Source organism: Pelophylax lessonae (assembly GCF_965119305.1).
Source record: "Pelophylax lessonae genome assembly, chromosome: 2".
Classification (NCBI taxonomy): domain Eukaryota; kingdom Metazoa; phylum Chordata; class Amphibia; order Anura; family Ranidae; genus Pelophylax; species Pelophylax lessonae.
This window is the reverse complement of record NC_138769.1, coordinates 169,969,660-169,997,574: the sequence shown is the minus strand read 5'-3', so window position 1 is coordinate 169,997,574 and position 27,915 is coordinate 169,969,660. Positions and strand designations below refer to the sequence as shown.

Genomic DNA, 27,915 nt, shown 5'->3' with positions numbered 1-27,915 from the left:
GCAACTCAATTGGGCTAGTCTTAATGTCTTCAACATTCTTAAGATGCCTCTCTCTGCAATCCATAAATGTTTTCCACAAAACTTTGAGAACCTTTGCTTCACTAAGCTTTGTTCCAAGTAGGGACTCTTGACATCCCTCTGTGACTTGAGTTGCCTCTCCATACAGCTGTACACAATCATTGACTTTTTGTTGTAAAAGGGAATGATCTTCCTTCTTGAGCTTTGCTTGCTCTAAGATGCTGTGCAGAGGATTTTCCAATTGAGACAACAGGCTGTCACACATTTCTTCAAAGTGACCCCTGTTCCTTTTCCCAGAGATATCAATATCATTCAAACATTTCATATTCATAGGCAGATCTGAAGCATTTGCACTCATCAACTTCTTAAACTTTTCGCCCTCCTGAGCGAGTCGCAGTAAAGGCCTACTACTTGATTTGATATTCAGTTTATATTTCTTGCCAAACTCTTCACAGAAGTAGCCAACCAGAACATCATCAACTTTCCTTCCACCAACATAGGGGTCAAAGGCAACAACACAGTTGAACCCAGCGATCTGGGTGGTATCCATTATAGACCTCCTCTCTGCATCAGTGAAGAAGCATGGAACTGCAACACATTCTTTTACAGGTTTCTTCAATGCACTTTCTGCTGAACTATTTGACCGCTCAAGGTCACCTAGTTCTTTTTCTCTATCTGAATTCCACATGGAATGCATCTCAAGATCACGATCAAACTTCTGCCACCCGTCTTTCACCAGTTCCATTTTGGAAACACTCCCTGAAAGGCACTTATTCATTTGCTTCACGTTTTCACCAACAGCCTTAGTTTTCTCCACTAGGTTTTCAGCCTGAACTGAGAAATCACCACATTTCTTACTCAGCTCCTTTGTTTGCTGAAGTTCTAATGATACATTTTCCAATGCTTGAAGTTTTTGAAGGAACGGTTTATTCCAAAGGGGTGATTCAAGCCACATGTCGTCACATTTCTGAGGCTCACTCAGGACAGACCCCAAAACACTGATCCTTTTAAAAACTGCATCAGGCACACTATCCCCTCTTTGGGACAGATCCTCTGTTGCCTGGAATTCCTCTTCCAGTTCCTGCAACGGAATCTTCATCTCTTCTACTTGCTGTTCTAAGGCTCGCTTAGACTTTTCTAGCTCCTGAACGCTTTTCACAACATCATCCTTGGAGCTGACCAATTCTTCCCTTTCTGTACGCAGCTGTTTAACACTTTCTAGTTCAGCCTTACACTCTAGAGCTTCCTCCAAAGAGCGAGCCAAGAACAGGGCTTTGCTCTCGTTATCACGCACCTCCGTTTCTGCACGTGCGCGTTCTTCTGCATATTTTGCAGACACAGTCTTCTCTTCACCAAGCATCTGATCAAACTTCTTTTTCACATCTTCAACACACTGTAATGAACCAACGCTTTCTTCCATGCGTTTTTTCATATCCGCTATCTGAGCTTGCAATGTTGCGACTTGCTCTGATAGGTTTTTCTTTGCTTCCGCCTCCTCTTTTAATTGTTCCAGGAAGCCATTTTTCTCATCTTCCATTTGTTTGAGCTTTGTGCTAAAACTCAGCCTTTGACACCTCTCTTCCTGTAAGAGTTCCTGCGTGTCTTGCAGCTGCGATTCCAAGATAGAAAAATCTTCCGCAATTTCTCTAGATTTTCTGTCTGCTTGAGAAAGCTGATTTATAACATTGTCCAACTCAACCTGCAGTCGGTTTGCCTTCTCTGACAGCTTAGCACACAATCGGTCACCTTCTGACACCTTGACTTGCGATTCCAGAAGCTGTGCCTCTACTTTTTCCCTCTTATGTTCACAATCTCCTTTTCCCTGCATAAGAGCCTTCACCTCATTGGCTAGTTTCTGGGAATGAGATTGTAATTCTGCCACACAGGCTTCTTTCTCCTTTAACTGCTGCTGGAAACGTTGGGCTTCACCTTTCCAACTTTCACAGTCTGCACGTAATTCATCTACCACATTGCTCAAAGTGGTGAGCTCATACACAGTACTCAGTAATTTAGCCTCTCTTTCACTTTTCTCGTTGTCGCTGAGAGACAATGTCGTTTTCAGAGCGACATTCTGTTCCTGCGACTCCTGCAGGTCTATTTTTTGTAACTTCCAAACACTGAAGACTTTTTTCCAGCTGATTACGCAACTCCAACATATCAACCATACTTTGCTTCTGCAAAGTCTGAATTTCACTTTCCTTTTCCATGAGGATGGTATCTTTCTCCATTATAGTCTCTCTGCGTTTTTGCAACTCGACCAAAAGAAGAGCAGTGGATTCTTCCCACTGTGACACATGAGACTTGAGTAGTTCATTCGTTTCCTGCAAGTTTCTATGCTCCATTTTAAGCAATTCCAAGGCTTGTTCCTTTTCTTCCATTTTCCGTTGCAAGGCATCCAACTCAGCCCTGCACACATACTCGGTTTCCTCCAAACCGATGGCCTCCATTGGCTGCTGGCGTCTCTGTTTCCAGCCTGCCATGCTCTCTTGATGAGCCTTTTGTTGAGCTGCAAAGCTCTGCTGAAAATCCGCATTTGCCTGCTGTTGAGCTGCATTTGCTTGCTGTTGAGCTGCATTTGATATAATCAGATGTTTCAACATCTCCTCCATTTTGAGCTTACTTTTCATCTGAGCACACTGCGTCTCCATAGCAGTTTCATCAGTGTTGCTAGGGACAACAACCTTCCTCTTTAGTAGACTCTCTTTAGGCATGGATGGGGCTGGTTCAGACGGCAACATCCCCTCCATCCATAGAATCCGGTCTCTCATTTCATCTATCTTTGCATTTTTCAGGCGTTTGGACCGCCCCATCTTCAATAACTCCACAAACAAATTTTTCACAGTCCAGCAAACAATTTTCAGACCACTGTCTCTTCAACACATGTAGTTTTTCTCTCTCTTGCAGGATCTCTTTTCCTGCACACACAGTTTGTGCAGTCACTTGCACCAGACACAACAAAGTTCATCAAATAATTTTGAGACCGCTGTCTCTTTAAAACACTTTTTTTTTTTTTTTCTGTCAGGATCTTCTCTCCTGCACACATAGATTGTGCAATCTCATGCACCAGACAAAGTTCATCAAACATATGCACTCCATTGCAGGGATCTCTGCTTATGCCCACTGCATACCTCCACCATATGTAAGGGATTAGCTCGGTGGCGGGTGTGGATGACCCCTTGGGGGGTGCGTTTTCCCAGAGAGGTAGCCGACAAGTGCTTGCAAACAAACAGTGTGGTTTATTAAATGGTGTTTTCTTCACCAGGCTGTATGCAGCAAAACATCCAAAATAAAATAAAACAGAAAATAAATCCTTGCCTCTGTGGGCGGCTACCTTCTCACAACTGGAACCTGCCTAAGTGTCTGTCTCCAACCTACCGTCGGGCAGACTTCCTTGTCCTACAGCGGACACTCAATAGTCCTTTTATAATAGCTTCACAGGGCAACACAGTCCTTTTGTTTCTTTCACATCAACAGTTCGTCTTCTCACCTTTGAGACGTATTCACCCTTGGTTACCGTCCCGGGCACACATCACTCCGGGGGGTCTTCTCCCAGGCCCACACATCCTGTCGGGAGGCACACGCTGACTGTCCTCCTGCTCCCAGCCCACATGGCTTCAGGATGCAGCTTCTGGAGGCAGCAAACAATAGGACTTTCTCTGAACAAATTATAGAGCCTTAACTCCCTCATTCTGAACAGGTGAAGGCCTTTCAACTTCCTGCTGGCTAGCTCTGTAGCCAACACCCTAAATTAATTAATGGACTTTCTAAATCAGGTAGAAATGTATCTCCTTCCTGTGACTACATTCCCAGATTTAGCTGACTTCCTGTTACAATATATATATATATATATATATACATATACACACACACACTCGTGAGAAATAATAAAGTTTGGAAAAAAAAGTCCACAAAATCACAGTAGGAAAATTCAAAAGAGAATCCACATTCAAACAAAGTGCTCAAATGAAGATACTGGAAATCTAATATGGAAACATATGTCCAGATGCCAGTAGTCACAAATGTGAAAAGCCCACCACCACAGATGAAGATATTGCGCTTACCAGAGGTTATGGACCCAGGTACCATATAGTAAATAGGTCATACTGGTGGGGAAAGTCAACGGCGATATAGAGACCCCAATTGCTCAGGAATCTTCGATCAAGATATCCAAAATATGTCACCACATTTCTGATGGAGATGTACTTTGCCTTAGGTGTACTGTTTCTCGAGGTTTAAGCCAGTATGCAAAGACAAGCCAAATAGTCGCACATAGTGTAAAACCATTTAAAACACATCTAATTAAAAAGTACAGAACACTTACAGAGATCTGCAGGTAAACCGCATATGTAGCATGGAATGATTACAGCAGGAGAAAATACTCCGACGAGTTTTGTCATATATAACATCCTCATAGGGCTAAGAAAAAGGGTAAGTTCCATTCCACTTTAAAGCGGAGTTCCGGGCACAAAAAAAAAAAATTTCAATGAAAATACCCCCGGGACAGTCAGGGCTAGTACATTCCACAATGGATAGCCTCTGATCTGTCCCGGTTCGCACTTATCTGCAAGAAGAAATACTCACTTTTAAAATTTCTTCTCCAGCGCTGCTATCTCAGGTGTGGGCAGCTTGAAGCCAGCGCGATCCACTTCTGCGTCCTCTTCCGTCCTCTTCGGTCCCAGGATACACTGCGCCGGCCCCGCCGTCACTTCCGGGGCCGCAGCGTCATCCCTGCACAGCTTCTGGGCATGCCCAGAAGCTGTTTAGCAAGGTATGACGCGCCTGAACCGGAACTGACGTCGGGGCCGGTGCAGGCGCATTGATTCCTGGGAGCGATGACGTTCAGCTCCCAGGAATCATTGCAAAGCGGAAGTGATGGCGCGGGCCGCAGCCGCCAAGGGAGGAAGTGGAAGAAAGTTGAGTATATTTTTCTGCAATTACAAGGTAAGTAAAAAAAAAAAAAAAATCCTAACTACCCATTTCTTTTTCAGGTGACAAATAGGAAGCGGATGGCCCAAAATTGACTATGTCGATTTTGTGGTCGGAACTCCGCTTTAAGGACTCGTCTCCCCGCTCCTCTTGCACAATTGGCACCTTTGAGGAACGGGGGGGGGGGCAGGTAACCGATTTTGACAGGTACCTGCTTCCCACTTCTGTTTTGAGTGCTGCAGCGCTTGGCAGCAGGAGTTCTCCTTCCTCCCTCCCCCCTGGGACACTGACCGGCCCCAGAAGACTGCATCCACCATTCACAATGTACAGCGCAACTCACGCATGTGCAGCGGACTCCAGGCTGTGAAGCCACAAGCTGTCACAGCCAGGTGCCAATAGTGAAGATGCTGGCGCCGTTGAGGGAGGACAGAAGAAGAAGGTAGGTGGGCTGAGTGCACCTCTGGACCGTGGGACAGGAAAGTGGCTGTTTTTAAAAGTCAGCAGCTACACTTTTTGTAGCTGCTGACTTTTATTTTTTTGACAGGTGGCTGGAACTCCTCTTTAATGTGCACTCCTCCACTGAATAACATTCAGCAAATGTCATTCTAGGTCTCCAGTATGGAAAATATGTCAACATTGTTAATATTCTCTGTATCATGATTAAGCCCCGTTACAGTGTTATAAACTATGTTTTTCCCAGTACTTTGTGTGTTTATTATTTTCTGTATTTGGCAAGCCAAGGATGAGAAATGTACTTATTTTGTGTAAGTTCTATGTAATGGAAAGCAGCCAAAACATGTGCACAGAACAATGCTGGCATAGATTTATTTGGATACTATAAATGTTCATTTAGTGTTGACATTTTATCTGAAGTTCTTCCTTTAATTCCCACAGTTGTCTGAGGAAGTTCAGACAAAGACGAGGTTGAAGTGACCTACAGTTACCGGGCTTGAAATGGGAAAGTAAATGTCTAAATCACTACCTGAATAAATAGTACAGAAAAATCAAGTCAACAATTTTTTTTTTGATGACACAGAGAACAATATGCAGAGTGCATTAGCTCATGGCAGCCAATCAGAACTCCTCCTTTCTACACACTAACCCAGAAAATGTATGGGATTGCTAATATACTACATACCCATATCATTGCTAGTTGCACTGTTTTACAAATTGTATCATTTTCTAACTGTCCATTTCCTAAAACACTTTTCAAATTTTGTGTTGCAACCACAATTTCTGTTTTTAAAATATTCCTTTCTAATAGTTGTTTTGGGGCCCCGCTGCAACAAAAAAGGCTGGTAAAAGCTACACGTTACAATGTAACTGTACAATCCTCCTTTTAGATTTACCAAAATTGTGTAATATGAGTTACCAAAATTATGTAATAGGAGTACCTATCTAAACTCTCATGAAATTGTGTCCAATCAGGCAGGCCCTTGTATAGTTATTGTCAGATCTAAAGGTGATTACGGTCAGTTTATTGGTGTTTCGACTTGGTTATCTGGACTGAATCCTGTAAAGTGTTGGGGGTGACATATTTGGAAATATTTGTTGTTGTTCAGTTTAAAGTTGTTGTTGTTAACCTCAAACATTAAATCTGACAAAGCATGTTCTTCTATAGTGTGTGCTTGCCTCAATCCAGAGCACTAAGTGTTATTTCGGTCTGCTGCTTCGTTCCTCTGCTATCTGCATGAATCACTTTGGACAAGATTTACTGACCCCAAGAGATAGAAAGGTGACAGGGAAGGGAGCTAAAGCTGATTGACAGCCTCAACTCAGTTCCTGTGTGATGTGTGAAGGGAGGTGTCCCCTCCCTCCTCTTTCCTCCCATCCAATCAGCTTTTAGTTCTCTTCTCACGAAGTCCTGCAGGGGGCTGGGGAATCCTGCAGCACGTTTTTTTTTTTTTTTTACCTAAAAGAGATGTTTTGGTTTGAAAAAAATAAAAATAAATTATACTCGCCTAGGTGGATGCAGCATCAATCCAATGCTACATCTGTCCCCTGCCGGCTGTAAGACTAAAAACTTGCTCAGTTCTCAGGTTGCAGAGAGGTGTTGACTGTTAGTCACTGGCTCTCTGCTCTGCCCCTCCAGCACTCACTGGAGGGCTGGGCTGTGGAGCGGGGTAGGAGCGGCTGGCTCAGGCTCTCAGCAGCTATCTGAATGGCTGAGCCAGCTGCCGGTCCAAGTACCTAGGTGGCTCCCCTTCAATATGGTCGGGATCTTTTCAAAGCCAGGAGCAGCTCTGTGAAGTCAGCCAACGGCGAGCTTTAGACCTTGTTTACATTAACAAGTTCATGTGAACTCGCACGATTTCAAAGCCACATTTCGGTCCGACTTCAGGGGTGACTTGATAGACATCTGTGCGGGTTCATGCACAGATGTCTATCAAAAATGGCCCCCTGAAGTCGCCAAAAGTAGTTCAGGAACTACTTTTGGAAATTGGTGCAGCGTGGCACCGATTGGGACGCTCCGATTGCTGGCAATAGGCTGTGATGTGAACAGGGGCTTAGAAGTGTAGAACAAACTGCACTGCTGTGATTCCGTGTAGAGGTATAGTAAAAATAGCCTTAGCTATACCTCTCCTTTAATTCACAAAAGTAATTAAGGTAAAAAAAAACAAAAAAACCCTTAAGGTTTGAGAACCACTTTAAATAATCTATTTTTATTACAGGTGCTTAAAAGTAGTGTGTAAATTATTAGACTCTTTTAACGCAGACCTGACTAGAAGATTCAGGCAGTCTGATTGGAAGTCTGCAGGCAGGTGGATCTAATTGGTCAGGTCAGCTTACATCAGGTTGCCGCCAAGTGTGTTGTGTCGAAACAATAGCTGTGCAATCAGACGAGAGTCTGCTGCTTTCACATAGAGAGCAATGGTTCTTTTCTGTAGCATGCTGAGAGAGAGCAGACTTTTCTAAGCTGGATGTGGCTGCTTTCTAAAGAAAATGAGTTGTAAGACCATGTACGCCTATTTTTTGATTAAATTGAAGATTCAGTTGTGTTTAAATTGCTTAATTAGTTTGAATGCAGTAACTAAGGTCTGATTTGTTGCTAGGGATTACTGCACTTTGTGCACTGTCATTGTGCTTTGCGCTGGCGAAGTTTACTCTCTTTAACAGAAATCATCATCCCCCCCCCCCCCCCAGCATTTTAATGCCGTGATCATCTTTGGCAAGGGCAGACGATTCATGTAGCATTTACTTCTTGGAATCCGACTGTCCTTAGCTCAGGCATGCACACAGAAGGGTGTGCTTAGCTGAGGAAACTCCTAATCCCCTCCTGAAGACTCCTGGGATGACATCATTTGCCTAGGCCTGGAAACCAGGAGGTAACAATGTCAAAAAATGTCAAAAAAATATATAAAACAAGTAAAATACTTTCCTATCTATTTACTAATGCTACCAGCATAAAGATTAAAACTAGTTCATATTAATTGAGAAAGTAAAGTTCAACTTTAGCAGAAATTTACCCGTAACAACCGGATGATAAAAAATGTTTTTTTAGCAAGGAACATACATTCCACATTTATAATTATGCTACCATAATTAGTGTGTGCTGCAAATTGCCTCCCTCGTTGCTCCCCTTTCTTCTTGTGAGAGGCTGCCATTTTGCTGAAGCCCGGAGCCCCAGAGCAGAAGTAAATCGTAAAGCTGAACTAAACCAATGCATTTTCTGATTTCAAAAAAGTTACATTCCTGTGTCCTCAACCAAACTGTGAACCCATCAAATGGCTGGTGTCCTAACTGATCACATGAGCAGCACCATGGTACTTGCAGATCAAACTGAAGCAGCTTGCTGTAGACAATAGGAGGGTTTCATTCCACTTTAAGGTTGTCAGCAGATCGGCCTCTACAAACTCAGCAGTGCCTAAAATTGGAGAGCAACTGAGCATGTGCAGAGCAGGGTGAGACGGTGTATTACCAGATTATTATTTTTTTTTTTACAGTATAGGCACGTATGTTTTACATAGCGATACCTGCAAAAGGGGCCAACCTGAAGTGATTGAACAGGACTTAATTTTCTGATTAGAGTTTCACTTTAAGTATGCCCAGCCCAGAATTATAGCGAGAATGGCTATGAGAGCTTTGGCTTCCATACATGCAAGGTAAAGAGGCAATGTGTTTTTGTCCACCTCTCTCTGTCCCTTGTCCATTCACAGAATGCTTTGTATTCTGTGAAAAGTTTGCAATTTAGAAAACATTCTGTGAATGGGTGGAGGGAGGGTGGACAAATGACAGTCTGGTTTATTTCACAGTGCCAGAAGTATAGCGAGAATATAGTACTGTCCGTCCTAAATGAATGTGTAAATATTGCAGAAATGACAAGTACACCTAAAGGGGCATATACAACGCCTAAAAAAATAAATGCCTGGATTACTGCTACGTTCTGGTAGGGTAAGCATGAAAAGAAGAAACTATGATATCTGGCTGGCTGTTAGCTGCTGTCACCATATTTTGGCAGATGATGATCTAGGAAAGTTACCTCTATAATGTTGTAGTACAGTATACAGTAGTGATTCTATTTCAGTTAAAAATACTAGCATGTAAGATGAGAATATCTGGCTATTTTTAGAAATGGAGTTATTAGATCTCACTGGTAGCACATAACATACATTAACTTTCATGAATAAACCGGCAAGGGTGTAGAAATAGAATTGTAACTGAATGTATCAACAACATGGCATTTATATTTACATATGGCTAGTCTGAAACGTACGCCTGAATGTTAGCCTTGGGAGGTCTGTATACATTTTGTATATTGCTGCTTTGTATATTGATCCAGTGTGGCTAATTTTGATGGCTAAGTGGCTCGTTATAGAAATATAGATTGAAGAGAGGTAATGGATACCGTTTTAGAAAAAGTAATGTACTGAAGAATACAGGTGCATAAAATTAGAATATCGTCAAAAAGTTAGTTAATTTTAGTAATTCAATTCAAAAAGTGAAACTCATATATTTTATATAGATGCGTTACACACAGAGTGATTTAGTTCAAGCATTTATTTCATATAATTTTGATGATTATGGCTAACAGCTAGTAAAAACCCAAAATTCTGTATCTCAAAAGATTTGATTGGATCTGGTGTCTCTCATCTACCTCTTGACAATACCCCATAGATTCTCTACAGGGTTTAAGTCAGGTGAGTTTGCTGGCCAATTCAGCACAGTGATACCATGGTCATTAAACCAAGTATGATTACTGTTGGCAGTGTGAGCAGGTGCCAAGTCCTGCTGAAAAATGAAATCAGCATCTCCATAAAGCTGGTCAGCAAATGGAAGCATGAAGTGCTCTAGAATTTCCTGGTAGAGGTCTGCACTGACTTTGTACTTGATAAAACACAGCGGACCAACACCAGCAGAGGACCTGTCTTCCCAAATCATCATGGACTGTGGAAAATGTTTCATTTCATTTAGAAATCAAGGTCCCAGCGTCTGGAGAAAGCGGGGGGAGGGACAGAATCCAAGTTGCATGAGGTCCAGTGTGAAGTTTCCACAGTCAGTGATGATCTGGGGAGCCATGTCATCTGCTGGTGTTGGTTCACTGTGTTTTATCAAATCCAAAGTTGGGCCCAAAATGTCACTATTTTGTATGGTCACCAATATTTTCCAACACTGCCTTAACCCTCTTGGGCATGGAGTTCACCAGAGCTTCACAGATTGCCACTGGAGTCCTCTTCTACTCCTCCATGGGGACATCATGGAGCTGGTGGATGTTAGAGACCTTGCGCTCCTCTACCTTCTGTTTGAGGATGCCCCATAGATGCTCAATAGGGTTTAGGTCTGGAGACCTGCTTGGCCAGTCCATCACCTTTACCCTCAGCTTCTTTAGCGAGGCAGTGGTTGTCATGGAATGTGTTTGGTGTCGTTGTCATGTTAACTACTTCCCTGCGGCCCAGTCTCCGGAGGGAGGGGATCAAGGTTTGCTTCAGTATGTCACAGTACATGTTGGTTTTCATGGTTACCTCAATGAACTGTAGCTCCCCAGTGCCGGCAGCACTCATGCAGCCCCAGACCATGACACTTCCACCACCATGTTTGACTGTAGGCAAGACACACTTGTCTTTGTACTTCTCACCTGGTTGTCACTACACACGCTTGAGACCATCTGAATCAAATAATTTTATTTTGGTCTCAGACCGCAGGACATGGTTCCATTAATCCATGTCCTTCGTCTGCTTGTCTTCAGCAAACTGTTTGCTGGCTTTCTTTTGCATCATCTTTAGAAAAGCTTCCTTTTGGGACGACAGCCATGCAGACCAATTTGATGCAGTATGCACTGTATGGTCTAAGCACTCACAGGCTGACCCCCCCCCCCACCCCTTCAACCTTGGCAGCACTCATACACGTATATTTCCCAAAGGCAACCTCTGGATATAAGCAGGGCAATTGCACTCAATTTCTTTGGTCGACCATGGCGAGGCCAGTTCTGAGTGGAACCTGTCCTGTTAAACCGCTGTATGGTCTTGGCCACCGTGCTGCAGCTCAGTTTCAAGGTCTTGGCAATCTTCTTATAGCCTAGGCCATTTTTATGTAGAGAAACAATTCTTTTTTCAGATCCTCAGAGAGTTCTTTGTCATGAGGTGCCATGTTGAACTTCCAGTGACCAGTATGAGAGAGTGAGAGCGATAACACCAAATTTCAAACACCTGCTCTCCATTCACACCTGAGACCTTGTAACATTAATGAGTCACATGACACCGGGGAGGGAAAATGGCTAATTGGGCCCAATTTGGACATTTTAACTTAGGGGTGTACTCGCTTTTGTTGCCAGTGGATATTAATGGCTGTGTGTTGAGTTTTTTGAGGGGACCGCAAATTATTATACAAGCCAGTTGTGCAAGCTGTACATTCACTACTTTAGATTGTAGCAAAGTGTCATCTCTTCAGTGTTGTCACATGAAAAGGTATATTAAAATATTTACAAAAATGTGAGTGGTGTATTCACTTTTGTGAGATACTATTTATAATGGAGGCCCAGGGTTTGGTTATATATTACCAGAGGTTAGGAGAAGCAAAAGGGGGGGTAAATCTATTAAAAAAAAAAAAAAAACGTTCAGAAGAGAAATTAGCTTACATGAAATTTGTCTTTGATCAATTCACACAGAACAAATGTACATGTAGATTAGGTGGTTAAATGGCTATACATTTTTTTTTTCTTTTTTTTTTTAACTAGACCCCTATGTTTACAGTTTAGTGTACCTCTGTTTGGACATTTTGGACAATAAATTTCTAGGTACCTAGTGTGACTCACAGGTAAAAAAGCACCTGGTTGTCCGTGACTGTTTGAACCGCTACCAAAAAATGTAAGTGCTAGCGCTAGCAGAGATCAGACCTGACTCTGCTAACGCCGCGGTTTAGTGTGCTGTGTATTGGAAATGACAGTAATCTGCTGATACTGCAGTTCTTGGGGGCTGGGTGGAGGGGCTAAACAGAGGTGTTGGGGCTGATCCTGCTAAGGCTGCGTTTTGGGAACACTATACTAAACTATTGGGGACGCTAGTATAGTTCTGATCTGATCATAGATATTGATCCGTTCAGACTCTATTCTAGTAATGGAGGTGTTGTGTGTGTCACTGGCAATCAAAGGGTAAAATGTATTACTAAATATGCGGCGGGCAATCTGACGCTAGCCTGGATTGACGCTAACGTTAACGCTAACTGATGTCACCTGTGACACTAATATAGTGATCAGAAAAAAGATATGTACACTATATTAGTGACACTGTGACAGGGCAATGAAGGGGTTAACTGGGGGTTATCAGGGGGTTAAATCTTTATTAGGTTTAGGGTGCCTGCCATATATCCCTTATCTCAGGTCCAGGCCAAAAATCATCGGCCCGGACTTGATGACTGATTGGTTCTGAACCAAATCAACACATCGCGGCGCTGGCGGGCCCACGCCCCCTGCCCCCGCAAGCGACCGATTTGCACAGCTGAGCCATCTTGCTGCAGTAAAACTGCGGTGGGTGGTTGGCAACTGGTAAACAAACTTCTTTCACATTGTCATGGGGTATTGTTTGTAGAATCTTGATGAAAATAATGAACTGAATCTATTTTGGAATAAGGTTGTAACATAACAAAATGTGGTAAAAGTAAAGCGCTGTGAATACTTTCCGGTTGAGATAGATATACACCGAGTACCCGGAAGTGATGTCATGACATCACTTCCAGGTTTTTTACATGGAGACCCGATCACAGCCGAATGCGGCTTTGATCGGGTCTTCGGTGGCCGTACAGGTAAGATGCCCCGGCCCCTCCCACTTCTTGTAATAACAGCCGAGCGGCTTCTCAGTCGCATCGGTTGTCATTACAAGACAGCCGACTATCGGCTATGGATGCCGGTACCGGGGTGATGCCTCTAGCCGCAGGCATCACTCCGGTACAGCACTTTCCCGAAATATTGGCAATATCGGTAACCTCAGGGGCCCATTCCGTTTTATCGGGGAAAGTGCATATCGGCCCCCGATATACCGGTGGTGCCAATAATCGGTCGAACCTTACTATATATATATATATATATATATATATATATATATATATATATATATATAATGTATGTATATGTGTGAAGAAGCAGTTGCCTGCCATGTAGAAACATAAAAGTTATGCAAAGATTCTGGTACACATTGCGATATTGAGAATGAGTTTTCTTTTACAGTGTTAGTTGACTCCATGTCAGTGCAACAATGTAATTTACAATATCCTACGTGAATTACTGATGAAATGGAAAAAAAATAAAATAATTAATGGTCTCCCACAGAATTTCCTAAACTTCTACTAATACCTTCCTGCAGATTTAGCATTGACGGGTCTGAGGCTCATATTTATTCAGTTTCAAGTTCTCTTAAGCAAGTAAAGTCATGCTATACACTGTATCTTGGAAGAGAAACAAAGTGGTTGATGCCAAGTCTGGAAGAAAGTAAGGCTAGCCAAATCTACATAGGAGTGCCGTACCCTTTTCTAAGTATTGACTTTATTGGCCACACACAGTTCAATTCCTCTGTAGTCTGAGGATCATTTGTACACGGTTTGGCCAAAAACCTCCTGATTCTCAGTTCTTGTGGTGAAGTTGCTTCTAGAAGCAGTTTCTGAGGGATTCAACAGAGAATAGGCAATACATAATACGCTGCATGCTTCAGTACTTAGCAGCCCTGTTCCATGAGTTTGCATGCTCTACTATGTTGCTGAGCTCTTGTTTCTCTTAGATGCTTTTACTCCATAATAATAGCACTTACATTTGGCAGGACAGATCTTGGAGAGCAGAAATTTCTTGTACTGACCTGTGGCAAAAGTGACATCCAATAACCGGTTTAAAGTCACTGATCCTGCCCTACTGGCTTCTAATCATAAACAGTGACTGGGAGCTCTCAGTGACAGTGTGGTCACAGTCTGGTTGAACAATTCCAGGACGCAATAGAGTTGCTAGCTGTATGTATATGTGTGGCCACTCGGCATTACAGTCCATAATCTTGCTGCAACATATACTGTACGTGTATGGCTGGTGGAAAAGAGTTAAATGAAACTTGTTCTAATTGAAAAATACACAGGCTACCCTTCCTGACATTGTACTGAAAATGCTAGTTTCCTGGCTAGCATATGTTCTGAGTTAGTGACCTGAGACTAGTATGTAGCCAGTGAAGTCACAGTTCCTGATCCACATTCTGTATCTACATTCTGCAGATGAGTGGCTGAGGAACTATCAAAGCCCTTGGGTCTACACGATTGCCAGCCAGCTATCGGATGAGCAGTGATGGCTTCTGCATTTGTCTCACTAAGGTTTCCATTTAAAATACCTTACAAAGTCCATGTTTTAACTGATATCAGAGTATCGCCATTTAGCCCCTGCATACTAAAGCCTTAAATAATAAAATACACCACCTACATTACATACATCAAACAAGTAACAGGTTCTGCAAAAGCAAGACATTTTTGAAGCGTATCTAATCTAATAAGAAGGTTCCAGCTGTGTCTAACTCTAATTTCCCAAAAATTGTATACCGGGCGGCAGGTGGATGAAGCCTGCTTTTTAGTTACACAAAGCCACAGGTTTTCATTGTGCATCATTATGACCTTCTAGCTACCAATGACATCATCAGTTGATTAGGAGGATTTAAATTGTCTGTATAGTATCCTTGTTTGACCCTCCCCTGCCTCTCTCCATCAGCTTTGGGGTCACATTAGCTGAGTGATACAGATTAACTGTCATTTTATTCCCTATTGTCTCTTCTAAAAAAACATATAATGTTTGAGGGTTCTGAGTAATTTTCTTGCAAAAACATGATGATTTTTACATGTAGGAGAGGAGTGCCAGAATTGGCCCAGTATGGATTTGGTTAAGTAAGTTTACAGTTTTGTACAATTTTGATCTTGGGCTGCTGGTTGGACACCCCTGGTCTACATGTTAGGATTTTGGTCTTTTGTGTTAAATTTTGACCACTGTATTCAGAAATTTGTAATTTATTTATGCCGAGCAATTGTTTCATACTCTTTTTCATGTCACTTTTTAGCTGACGGAAATGCTATTATCAAAGATCTACAGCCCGTGTTTCAAGAGCATGGAATGACAGAGACCGTGCACAGCTGGGCAGACCATGGTCACCTGGCCACATATACAACTAAAACTGGGAGGTAAGAAAATAGATATGTAAAACACACCTTGGCTTTTATTTTTTCAGGTTGACCTCTCTCTTCTGTAGAACATCTAGGACAATTCTGAAACTGTAGTAAGTTATTAAATTTAGATAAGATTTCGAAAAACCTGACAGTCTGTTTTTTTTTTTATAATTGCTGTCCAGTTCTTTAATTGCTGTGCAGAGTGTTGTAGGGCATTGTTCATAGCAGACCAAACTTAATCTAAAGACCTTGGATTTCCTTATTCAGTAGCAGGCATTTACAAAGTCATGCAAGTGCTCCCATTGACAATAGAAAAGACTCAAATATATGCACCACTCCTAAGCTCATTGGCTGACTGATTCCTCCCATGTATGTGTAGACAGTCATTTAACGTATGACAGTTCATGGTAGGTAAACAGGTAAAACGCAAAATCTTCTCTTCATAATTAATTGTAATTTTGTGAAAATTTAGCTTTCTTCTTTTGAAAGTTACCATTTTAGTTAACCACAGGGGTAACACATGCGCTCAGAAGCTAACGATACCCTGCAGCACTGTGGGTGTGAAATTATTGTAGGTGACTTTATTTATAATACCATACTGTGTCTGTACGGTGTGTGTGTGTGTGATAATATATATATATATATATATTAAGGATCGACCGATTATCGGCACCACCGATATATCGGGGGCCGATATGCACTTTCCCCGATATATCGGAATCGGCCCCTGAGGTTGCCGATATTTCGGGAAAGTGCTGTTCCGGAAGTTATGCCTGCAGCTAGAGGCATCACCCCGGTACCGGAGTCCATAGCCGACGGTCGACTGTCTTGTAATGACAACCAATACGGCGGAGAAGCCGCTCGGCTGTCATTACAAGAAGTGGGAGGGGACGTCCCCCCCTCCCGCCTCCTTTAGCAGCTCGAGACCCGGCCATCCTACCTGCACGGCCACCGAAGACCCGATCAAAGCCGCATTCGACTTTCATCGGGTCTCCATGTAAAAAAAAACGGAAGTGATGTCCTGACAAATTCAAAAAACTGACAGCATTCAAAACAGCCAAATTTGGCGTTTTGAATGCTTTTCAGTGCCGAGGAGGGTTTTGGGGTCTTTTAGACCCCCAGATCCCTCCACAAGGAGTACCTGTGAAAAAAAAAACATTTTTTTTTACATGTCCGAAAATATCGGCCGATACCGATATCCGATGACCAAAATATTGGTATCGACATTAGAAAAACGATATTGGTCGATCACTAATATATATACAGTATCTCACATAAGTGAGTACACCCCTCACATAAGTGAGTATTTTTGTAAATATTTTATTATATCTCTTCATATGACAACTTCGAAGAAATGACCCCTAACTACCATGTAAAGTAATGAGTGTACAGCTTGTATAACAGTGTAAATTTGCTGTCCCCTCAAGATAACTCAACACACAGCCATTAATGTCTAAACTGCTGGCAACAAAAGAGAGTACACCCCTAAGTGGAAATGTCCAAATTGGGCCCAAAATGTCAATATTTTGTGTGTCCACCATTATTTTCCAGCACTGCCTTAACCCTCTTGGGCATGGAGTTCACCAGAGCTTTACAGGTTGCCACTAGAGTCCTCTTCCACTCCTCCATCACGACATCATGGAGCTGGTGGATGTTAGAGACCTTGCACTCCTGTACCTTATGTTTGAGTATGCCCCACAGATGCTCAATAGGGTTTAGGTTTGGAGACATGCTTGGCTTTCCATCACCTTTACCCTCAGCTTCTTTAGCAAGGCAGTGGTTGTCTTGGAGGTGTGTTTGGGGTCTTTATCATGTTGGAATACTGCCCTACGGCTCAGTCTCCCTAGGGAGGGGATCATGCTCTGCTTCAGTATGTCACAGGACATGTTGGCATTCATGTTTTCCCTCAATAAATCGATGCTCCCCAGTGCCTGCAGCATTCATGCAGCCCCAGACCATAACACTCTCACCACCATGCTTGACTGTAGGCAAGACACACTTGTCTTTGTACTTCTCACCTGGTTTCCACCACACACACTTGACACCATCTGAACCAAATACATTTATCTTGGTCGCATCAGACCACAGGACATGGTTCCAGTAATCCATGTCCTTAGTCTGCTTGTCTTCAGCAAACTGTTTGTGGGCTTTCTTGTGCATCATCTTTAGAAGAGGCTTACTTCTGGGACGACAGCCATGCAGACCAATTTGATGCAGTGTGCAGCGTATGGTCTGAGCCCTGACAGGCTGACCCCCCCACCCCTTGAACCTCTGCAGCAATGCTGGCAGCACTCATACCTCTATTTCCCAAAGACAACCTCTGGATATGACGCTGAACATGTGCACTCATTTTCTTTGGTTGACCAGAGCGAGGCCTGTTCTGAGTGGAACATGTCCTGTTATACCGCTGTATGGTCTTGGCCACTGTGCTGCAGCTCAGTTTCAGGGTCTTGGCAATCTTCTTATAGTCTAGGCCATCCTAATGTAGAGCAACAATTCTTTTTTCAGATCCACAGAGAGTTCTTTGCCATGAGGTGCCATGTTGAACTTCCAGTGACCAGTATGAGAGAGTGAGATTGATGACACCAAATTTAACACACCTGCTCCCCATTCACACCTGAGACCTTGTAACACTAATGAGTCACATGACTCTGGGGAGCGAAAATTGCTAATTGGGCCAAATTTGGACATTTTCACTTAAGGGTGTACTCACTTTTGTTATCAGCGATTTAGACATTAATGGCTGTGTGTTGAGTTAATTTGAGGGGACAGCAAATTTACACTGCTATACAAGCTGTACACTCACTACTTTATGTTGTAGCAACGTGTCATTTCTTCACTGTTGTCACATGAAAAATATGATAAAATATTTACAAAAAAAATGAGGGGTGTACTCACTTTTGTGAGATACTGTGTGTATGTATATACAGTGGTGATCGAAAGTTTGGGCACCCCAGGTAAAAATTTGTATTAATGTGCATAAAGAAGCCAAGGAAAGATGGAAAAATCTCCAAAAGGCATCAAATTACATATGTCAACAAAAGTTAGATTTTATTTCCATCATTTACACTTTCAAAATAACAGAAAATAAAAAAAATGGCGTCTGCAAAAGTTTGGGCACCCTGCAGAGTTAATATCTTGTACTGCCCCCTTTGGCAAGTATCACAGCTTGTAAACGCTTTTTGTAGCCAGCCAAGAGTCTTTCAATTCTTGTTTGAAGTATCTTTGCCCATTCTTCCTTACAAAAGTCTTCCAGTTCTTTGAGATTTCTGGGCTGTCTGTCACGCACTGCTCTTTTAAGGTCTATCCATAGATTTCAGTTATGTTGAGGTCAGGAGAAGGCCATGGCAAAACCTTCAGTTTACGCCTCTTGATGTAATCCCCGTGGATTTCGAGGTGTGTTTAGGATCATTATCCATTTGTAGAAGCCATCCTCTCTTTAACTTCAGATTTTTCACAGATGGCATCAAGTTACCATCCAATTCCTTCTACTCGTGAGATGTTCCCTGTGCCACTGGCTGCAATACAACCCCAAAGCATGATTGATCCACCCCCATGCTTAACAGTTGGACAGAGGTTCTTTTCATTAAATTCTGTGCCCCTTCTTCTCCAAACGTACCTTTGCTCATTCTGGCCAAAAAGTTACATTTTAACCTCATCGGTCCACAGAACTTGTTTCCAAAATCAGGCTTGTCTATATGTTCATTTGCTAAGTTCAAACGCTGATTTTTGTGGTCAGGACATAGAAGAGGTTTTCTTCTGATGACTCTTCCATGAAGACCATATTTGTACAAGTATCTCTTTATAGTGGAATAGTGTACCACAACTCCAGTATCTGCCAGATCTTTCTGGAGGGATCATGCAGTCAAACGTGGGTTTTGAATTGTTTTTCTCACAAGCCTGCGAGCTGTTCTGTCTGATATTTTTCTTGGTCTTCCAGATCTTGCTTTAACTTCCACTGTTCCTGATGACTGCTATTTCTTAATTACATTCCGAACAGGATATTGACATCTGAAAACGCTTTGATATCTTCTTATAGCCTTCTCCAGCTTTGTGAGCGTCAACTATTTTCAGTTTCAGTTTTCTAGACAACTGCTTAGATGATCCCATGGTGCTGATTGTTGGGGCAAGGTCAGATGAGTCTGGGCATTTAAAACCTTTGAGATTTACATCACCTGGTGTTCCCAGATGATGATTGAAAACAATCCATTACACTGGCAGGTCTCAGCCTTGCAAAGGGGGCAGTGCATGCTATAAATTCTGCAGGGTGCCCAAACTTTTGCAGACACCATTTTTTTGTTTTCTGTAATTTTGAAAGTGTCAATGATGGAAATAAAATCTAACTTTTGTTGACATATTATAAGAATGTCTAATCTGTAATATGATGCCTTTTTGGAGTTTTTTCCATCTCTCCTTGGCTTCTTTATGCACATTAATACAAATTTTTACCTGAGGTGCCCAAACTTTATATATATAAATATATATATACTGTAGGGTATACACATACAGGTTTGGGATCAAAATGTTATTCTAAACTATGGAATATATGGCCCTGCATTGAATATTGTTCTATGATTAGTTATTTTGCAACATATTTTTAGAACAACCTCTGTAGGTTGTAGATTGGAATTCTTATACTTCAGCCAATCCTATTGTAAGAGGGTATTTCAGATTTTAATAATGTACATTTGGCCTGACATCATCATGTTGGGGACAAGGTGTGGGCATATTGGAAAGTATTACATGGCAAGACAGGAATCTATAGGCATCCATTTTCAATACATGTTGTGTGCCTGTTCGGTTTTTGTGGGTTTTTCACATATTCCATTTGGACATCTATATGTCACTATTTTTCCAATAAAGCACTCCTGCGATTAAGAGCCCTTTCATGCGGACGGGCCGATCTGTTAATTTTTCAGGCCGGACCTGACCAGACCCTCCAGTCTCCTCTGATGTCCATTGACACTCAAGATAGACATCCCATCCTGTCTATCGAATCGGATGGCTGTCGGGTGTAAATGGACAGGCGGCCTGTTTACATCCGACCGGTCATACAGGAGAGTGGGCTGTGTCCAGCCATCTGCCTGCTCAGCGGGGATTGGCAGACAGATTCCCCTGCTAAGCAGATGGACGCCAACAGATCCTGCCCTGTGTGTAAGGGGGCTTACTTTTCTAAATCCAAGAGAAGTCATCTGGAAAGTATAAACAATTTTATGATTCCTATTTTTGGCTTGCCTTTAAATGTTCGAACTTTAAGCAGTTTAGCTGCATTTAGGAAAGTTTACACACATTTGCATTTGTTTTGCTGCGTTTAGAGTGTCTAATCGGATTCTGGATGCACAGAATTCTTTTTTCTCTAAATGCAACTAAACTGACTGCACCTAAATGCAGGTGAACACACGGTGTGCATTGCACCATTAAAAAACCATTACATGCTTTAAAACCGGTTAGAAATGTCATCTAAATGCAGATTTGACAGTGTCAGTGTGAATCTGGTCTAATTATTACGAAATATTGTTTTTACTATAAAGGCTTCCTCATTCTTAGAAGTAATATATCATTTTTACAGTTGCTGACAAGTTGAATTCTATATTATTTTCATTTATCTCAGGATGCCCACTTTTTATGTCACCAATAGAATTCCCAGCTTTGCTCAACTGCCCCGCCATTACAAATCCAGTTGTTGCAATTAGGTCACACTTTCTCTCTGGCCTTGTGTAAGTGGGGAATCCTCAAACTGCTGAAGGGAAATTTCACTCCTGTAGAGAGATATCAGTAGTTGATGGTTTTGTTAACTCATTGAGATTGAATTTCACTTTTTGTGCCTCATCTATTTTCTATAATTGCGTGTGTGAAGCGACTGGACTGATGCTTTTACAAATAGGGAAGGGTTTATCTAGTTGTGATAATTGTGTTTATTGCTGTACTGTACCCCTTCTGCAAGATGGCCATTATGCTTTTCTAGGTCATGAAAAGCTCTGGGGTATTTTCTCACTCTAGTTGTTTTCCCTTTCTAAACAATTTCATTGAATACATCTGTCAATGAACCATTTAACAGATTGCATTATATAATGTGCTTTAGGCATTAGGCCTACAGCTACCAAGTGCTCTATATATCAAAAATATTGCAGCAAATTAGGGTTTTCTGTTTTCCTGGAACATGTTTTCAGAGATGTTGGCATCATATCACAGCAGAATGGATCCCCATGTGAAAAAGTGCATATTAGAACAACATACTCTTGGTACTGTGTCTTATCTCAAGGTCAGGAATCGCCAAACACAAAATGCATGAAAATAGTATCTGGTAACTCTTGATTTATCACGTCTTTGCAGTGTTTGCCAAAAATCTACAAAGTGGACTCCTATTTTCACATCCATGCACAACTGAAATGGCAAGCAAAACTCGTAAAAACCTATTGCTAACAGATACCACAATAGTTTTTGGTTGCTATGGGGTATTTTGCATATTACTTTTGCCTTATTGGTATTATTCACCTGTTTTTTGTCTTGTTAAATTGTAAAATTAAGTAACTAAATTCCAGCCGAAAAAAAAGTTTTTCCTCTAGCGTTCATTGACGGACGCAGTCTCTGTTCTTCATAACAGTAGGGTTATACAGCCCCCTATAGGAGTAGGACACTAGGCAGAAAAAAAGTTCTTGCTTCGTCTATGGGCAGTCCCAGGGGGTATACCCTCTCTCCCTGCTATAGGATGTCAGTTTTAATCTGCCTAGTCAAGATCTATCTTTTTTCCTAGATAGATCGTTTTTGTCACCGGATTTTTTTCCTTTGAGATCTACAAGCAACTATGCCGGATCTGGGAGATGGGCTGGATATATAGATCCAGTGGTCACCCCAGCCGACCAGCGAGCGCACGCAGACCCCAGCTCCGCGCTAAGTCGGCCGCGACATAGTCCCACCGGACGGGGACTGGCCCTGCAAGTTAAACGTCTCACCAGGTCTCATACGACCGGGTCTAAGTCCGAGTCACAGCGTTCCTATTGGCCGACAGCCCCCCACTTAGGCGGAAAGGCGTTCTGTCAGGAGATGGGGTCCGCCTGTTCCAGGTATGGTAAGTAAAATGTTCCCCTCTCTCCCCCTGGCAGGTTTAGGGGTGGACGCGAGCCCCTTCTTAGGATGGCCGAACCCTTGCACCCCCAGGTTCCCCTCTGTCCTGTCACGCAACTCCCTTACCTGTCCCCCCCCCCCCACTACTTGGGCTATGGGATGCTTGAAGCTATTCCCTGGGGGCTGGGACCAGGCGTAAGGCCGACGGTGGGGGGTGCGCCACCGGCAACCAGACGATCAATCGTGCGGGGGGGATTCACTTGTCCCTTCCAAGGCCCCCTTTCCTGTCGATCCCGTCCAGGAGGCTGGGAAGTCCTCTCAAGGGCCCCCAGAAGCTCTGCAGGCCACCATTTTCTTGTAGCCCATGTTGGTACACCCGAAGGCCATTTTGTGGTGGATTCCCATTGAAAATCACTGGTGGACATTTTCTTGGAGTCCCTAGAGGCGTTTTTTTTTTTTTGTGGTTGAGCCCCTCCCTATACCCTGGTGCTGACACTCAGGTTTTTCTCTGCTGATCGAGATCGCTGCAGACACGTGCTGTACAGACGTTCTGGGCCTTCCTGGTGCATCTCTGATGAGGGTGGTGAGTCTGGGGGGGGTCTCTCTCTCGCTCTCTGCTGGGAGTCTTCAGTGCGTTCTGCCTGACCTTTTGGGGGTGCTATAGCGCGGTGGGACGTTCTTCAGAAAATAAAAAAATATTTTTTTTGCAACTTTTTGTTCAGGGGTTCCCCTGGTGCAACATGGACCCTGCGGAACTTTCTTCCCCACCTGACCCCCCTCAAGGAGGCCGCAGGGCCCTCTGGATCTCAGCTGTCCATAGATGCACTGTCGGCGGTCTTGGAATCTTTTGTGTCCCGGGTGTAGGGGGCCTGTAAGGGGTGAGGTACCAAAGAACGCCCCCAATCTACCCCTGCCTCATCTGATGTATCAGTGTCTGAATCTGATTCAGTCACCGCAGATGTGGGTCTCCCTGCCAGGTCTACTACCTCGCGCCCTGTCTCCTCTGATAGTGAGGACGACACCTCTCCCTCCGCCACTTTGCAAGAAAAGGCGCTGGTGGATGCATTGGTTGTTTACATGCGCAAGACCCTAAAAATGGAGGACGCAGCTGTGACTGCGACTGAGGCACAGGTTATATTTGGCACTCACAAGCCATCCAGAGCGGCAAAGGTTTTCCCCCCTTCCTGCTTATTTTGACAACATGATCAAAAAAGAATGAGACCGCCCAAAGCGTCCCCCTGGGGTGTCTAAGCGGATTGCTAGACGCTACCCCTTTGAGGAGTCCTTTATTAAAAAATGCACTGTGCCACCTACGGTGGACCTTCTGGTCTCCAGACTGAATAAAGTTACTACGCCGTAACCTGGAGGGGGTACAACTCCCCCCTGCCTTTGCGGAGCTGACGGACCAGTTGCTGCAGGGCCTGCAATTTGTTTGCGATGCCTCGCTGGATGCGGCTCCGATATTGGCCTGACTGTCGGTTTCGGCGGTGGTCCTCCGGCGTATACTTTGGCTAAAATGCTGGTCTGCGGATCAGACCTCAGAGAAGGCCTTGACTGATCTACCTTTTCAAGGTGATCGCCTGTTTGGGGCTACCCTTGATGACATTATCAAATGTCTTACAGGGGGTAAGAGTGCCTTTCTCCCACAGGCTAACAAGGGTAAGGACTCTGGTTGTAGACGGGGTCCTGCCTTTTCAGCACACAAGGTATTTTCGTCCCTCAGAGACAAGTAATAAAGGATCGACGTTCTTCAAGGCCTCCTCGGGTGGCTCCAAGTGACCCTGGTCTGGCAAACCGAAATCGGGTTTCTCCAGACCTGCGGATAAGACCCTTTTGGCGTGAAGGTGCGCCCTCACCCGTATCTGGGGTGGGGGAACGTCTTTGCCTGTTCCTGGACCTGTGACTATCTCGTATACAAGACAAGTGGGTTCACGAGGTGATACGGTCTGGTTAAAAGATCGAGTTTCGGTCTGTCCTGTCGGTAAGGTTTTTTCCTTCCAAAGTACGACTGTCCCCGATTTGCTGGGGCGGTACAGGACCTGTTACAACAAGGTGTATTAGTTTCGGTTCCGTCTTCGGAAAGTTTTCAGGGCTTTTACTCAAACCTGTTTACAGTCCCCAGGAAGGAAGGCAAGGTGTGCCCAATCCTGGACCTAAAGGCACTGAATTGCTTCATGTGAGTTCAGAAGATGGAATCCATTTGCATGGTGGTGGCTTCCCTACATCAGAGGGATTTCCTGGCCTCCATAGACATCAAAGCTGCCTATCTTCACATTCCATTATGTGCAGGACATCAACAGTTTCTCCATTTTGCCATCGGAGAGGATCACTATCAGTTTGTGGCATTACCCTTTGGTCTCGCCTCTGCTCCTCGTGTCTTCACAAAGGTGTTGACTCCGGTCCTGGCGTTGTTATGCCAGTGAGGGATATCGGTGTTGGGTTACCTGGACGATCTACTTCTCCGTGCAGAGTCTCCCAAGGTGCTGGTGACAAACTTAGAGATCACCATGAGAACTCTGGAGGAGTTTGGGTGGATTCTGAACCTTCAGAAGTAGTCCCTGGTTCCTTTCATGAGACTGAACTATCTGGACCTGACGGACAGACCTGGATTCGCCCTCAGCCAGGGTGTTTTTTCCTCCGGAAAAACTTCAAAAGCTCCAGACTGTGATTCAGCTATTGCTGTCCAGCAAATGGTCATCCCTTTGGACTTGTATGAGAGTTCTGGGACTTTCTTGGTGTCATCCTTCGAGGCAGTCCCTTTCACTCAATTCCACGCGAGAATCCTCCAGAAGGAAATCCTTCTCAAATGGAACAAAGATCCAAATTTCCTGGACAACCAGATCCAGCTGAGCCAAGGGACCAGGGGGTCCTTGATATGGTGGCTTTCGTTTCTGATGCTCAATCTGGGAAAATCCTTCCTCCCCCTATATTGGACAGTGATCACCACTGATGCCAGTCTGTCCGGGTGGAAAGGTGTTCTAGGCAAGCTTTCTGCTCAAGGGGTCTGGTCTCTGGAGGAATCCAGGTTACCGATCAATGTTCTGGAGCTGAGAGCGAATAAGCTTTGCCTAGTCCACTGGATGGAGTACCTTCAAAGCTGTCCAGTGCGCTTTCAATCGGAGAATGCCACGGCTGTAGCTTATGTCAATTACCAAGGGGGCACCAAGAGTGTCCTTGCGGCCTTAGAGGTGGCGAGCATCCTTCGATGGGCGGAACGCTCTGTTCCAGCTCTTTCCACCGTCCACATTCCAGGAGTGGAAAATTGTAAGGCGGATTACCTCAGTTGGCAGACCTTGGATCCAGGGGAATGGTCTCAAAACCCGGAGGTATTCCAGCAGTTTTGCCTTTGTTGGGGCACTCCAGAAGTAGATCTATTGGCATCTTGGATCAACAGGAAAGTGCAGAGGTTTGTGGCCCGATCATCGGGACCCTCTAGCAGAGGCCACAGATGCTCTGGTGGCTCAGTGGGTTTATGCTTTTCCTCCTCTCAAGTTGCTGCCAAGACTTCTTCGCAGGATTGAGGCAGAAGGGATTCCGGTCATCCTTGTGGCTCTGGACTAGCCTCGTTGAGCTTAGCAGACGTTCCTTGGAGACTGTCTCTCAGGGAAGATTTACTGTCTCAAGGGCCGATCTTCGATCCTACTTTACAGTTGCTGGCTTTCACAGCTTGGCTGTTGAAAGCCAGGTGCTGAGGGATAGGGGATTATCTGCTTCAGTGATTCCCACTCTGCTTAAAGCGAGAAAAGCAACTTCTAGAAAGATCTATCATTGTACGTGGAAGTCGTATATTGCGTGGTGTAAGTCTATTGGGGTTCCCCCTCGCTCTTACTCAGTGGCTCAGATCTTGGCCTTCCTTTAACGGGGAGTTGATCATAAATTGGCCTTGAGTACTATCAAGGGTCAGGTCTCGGCCTTGGCAATTTTCTTCCAGAGGCCACTAGCCACCCATTCCCTGGTGCGTAATGTTGCCCTCCTTGTGTCCTAAGCCTCAACATTCTCAGAAATTTGCACTACATACTTTGGATGTGGTTCAGGCAATCGGGGTGTACTTGGCGACTACTGAATCTTTTCGGAAGTCAGATTCGCTCTTTGTACTCACAAATGGAGGAAGGAAAGGGCTACCCGTGTCTGCTGCGACTATTTCCAGATGGATCAGACAGACGGTTTTGCAGGCTTATTCAATTAAGGGTCAGGTTCCACCTTTCCCTGTTAAGGCGCATTCTACTCGGGCGCTTAGTGCTTCCTGGGACTTTCGCCATCAGGCATCTGTGGTTCAGGATTGCAAGGTGGCTACCTGGTCGTCTGTTCATACCTTTACAAAGTTTTATAAGGTGGATGTGTTGGCATTTGCAGATGCCTCCTTTTGGCCGGAAAGTTTTACAGGCTGCTGTTTAAGGGTGTTTTTAGTCTCACTTGAGGGTGTTTAATGTTTTTTTCAGGTGGGTCTCATCTTGTTGTTCTGATGAGTCCTATGTTTCCTGGTTGGCTATTTTTGTGGGGAATTATTTTCTTCTGTTCCCACCCCTCATGTTTAAGGCACTGCTTTGGAACATCCCTACTGTCATGAAGAACAGAGACTACGTCTGTCAATGAACGATAGAGAAAATTGGATTTTTGTCTTACCGTAAAATTCTTTTCTCTGAAGTTCATTGATGGACGCAGTACCCGCCCCTCTATTTTATTTTGGGTTGGTATTGTTTTCTCTGACACTGCTTTGATACAAAACTGACATCCTATAGCAGGGAGAGAGGGTATACCCCCTGGAACTGCCCATAGGCATAGCCAGAACTTTTTTTCTGCCTAGTGTCCTATTCCTGTAGGGGGAAGTATAACCCTACTGTTATGAAGAACAGAGGCTGCGTCCGTCAATGAACTTCAGAGAAAAGGATTTTATGGTAAGACGAAAATCCAATTATTTTGGATCAACATAAAACATGTTCTTAAACTAGGTGAATTGGATAGGGGAACGTTTTAGATGGTTAAGGCAAAAGGTTTTTTACCTTAATGCATTCTCTGCATTAGGGTAAAAAAAACCCTTCCAATACCAGTGCTCCCAGCCCTTCTCCCCAACACTTAAGCAGGCCATACATGGTTTGAATCACACCCGGTTTAGCAGGGACCAGCACAATAGCTCAGCGGAGGGGGGATTCCCCCATTAACACTGACTGTGTTGATGGATGAAACAAGCTTATGGCCTGCCCAAATGCATCCTGTATCGATCCAGTCTGTGCCCGGCCTCAGTTCTTCTCCCCCCTCTTCATGCTTTTACCAGCTTGACTGAAAGCAGCGGGGTTC

General features: G+C 43.8%; 1 protein-coding gene across 1 annotated transcript in view; it reads left to right on the top strand.

Moving 5' to 3' along the window:
* The window catches only part of SMS (spermine synthase), a 324,565-nt gene that overhangs the window by 59,450 nt on the left and 237,200 nt on the right, over positions 1-27,915 (top strand). The window contains exon 2 of the mRNA XM_082245818.1: positions 15,450-15,570. Coding sequence (XP_082101944.1) covers positions 15,450-15,570 — 121 coding nt within the window. The remainder of the gene's footprint in view (positions 1-15,449; positions 15,571-27,915) is intronic.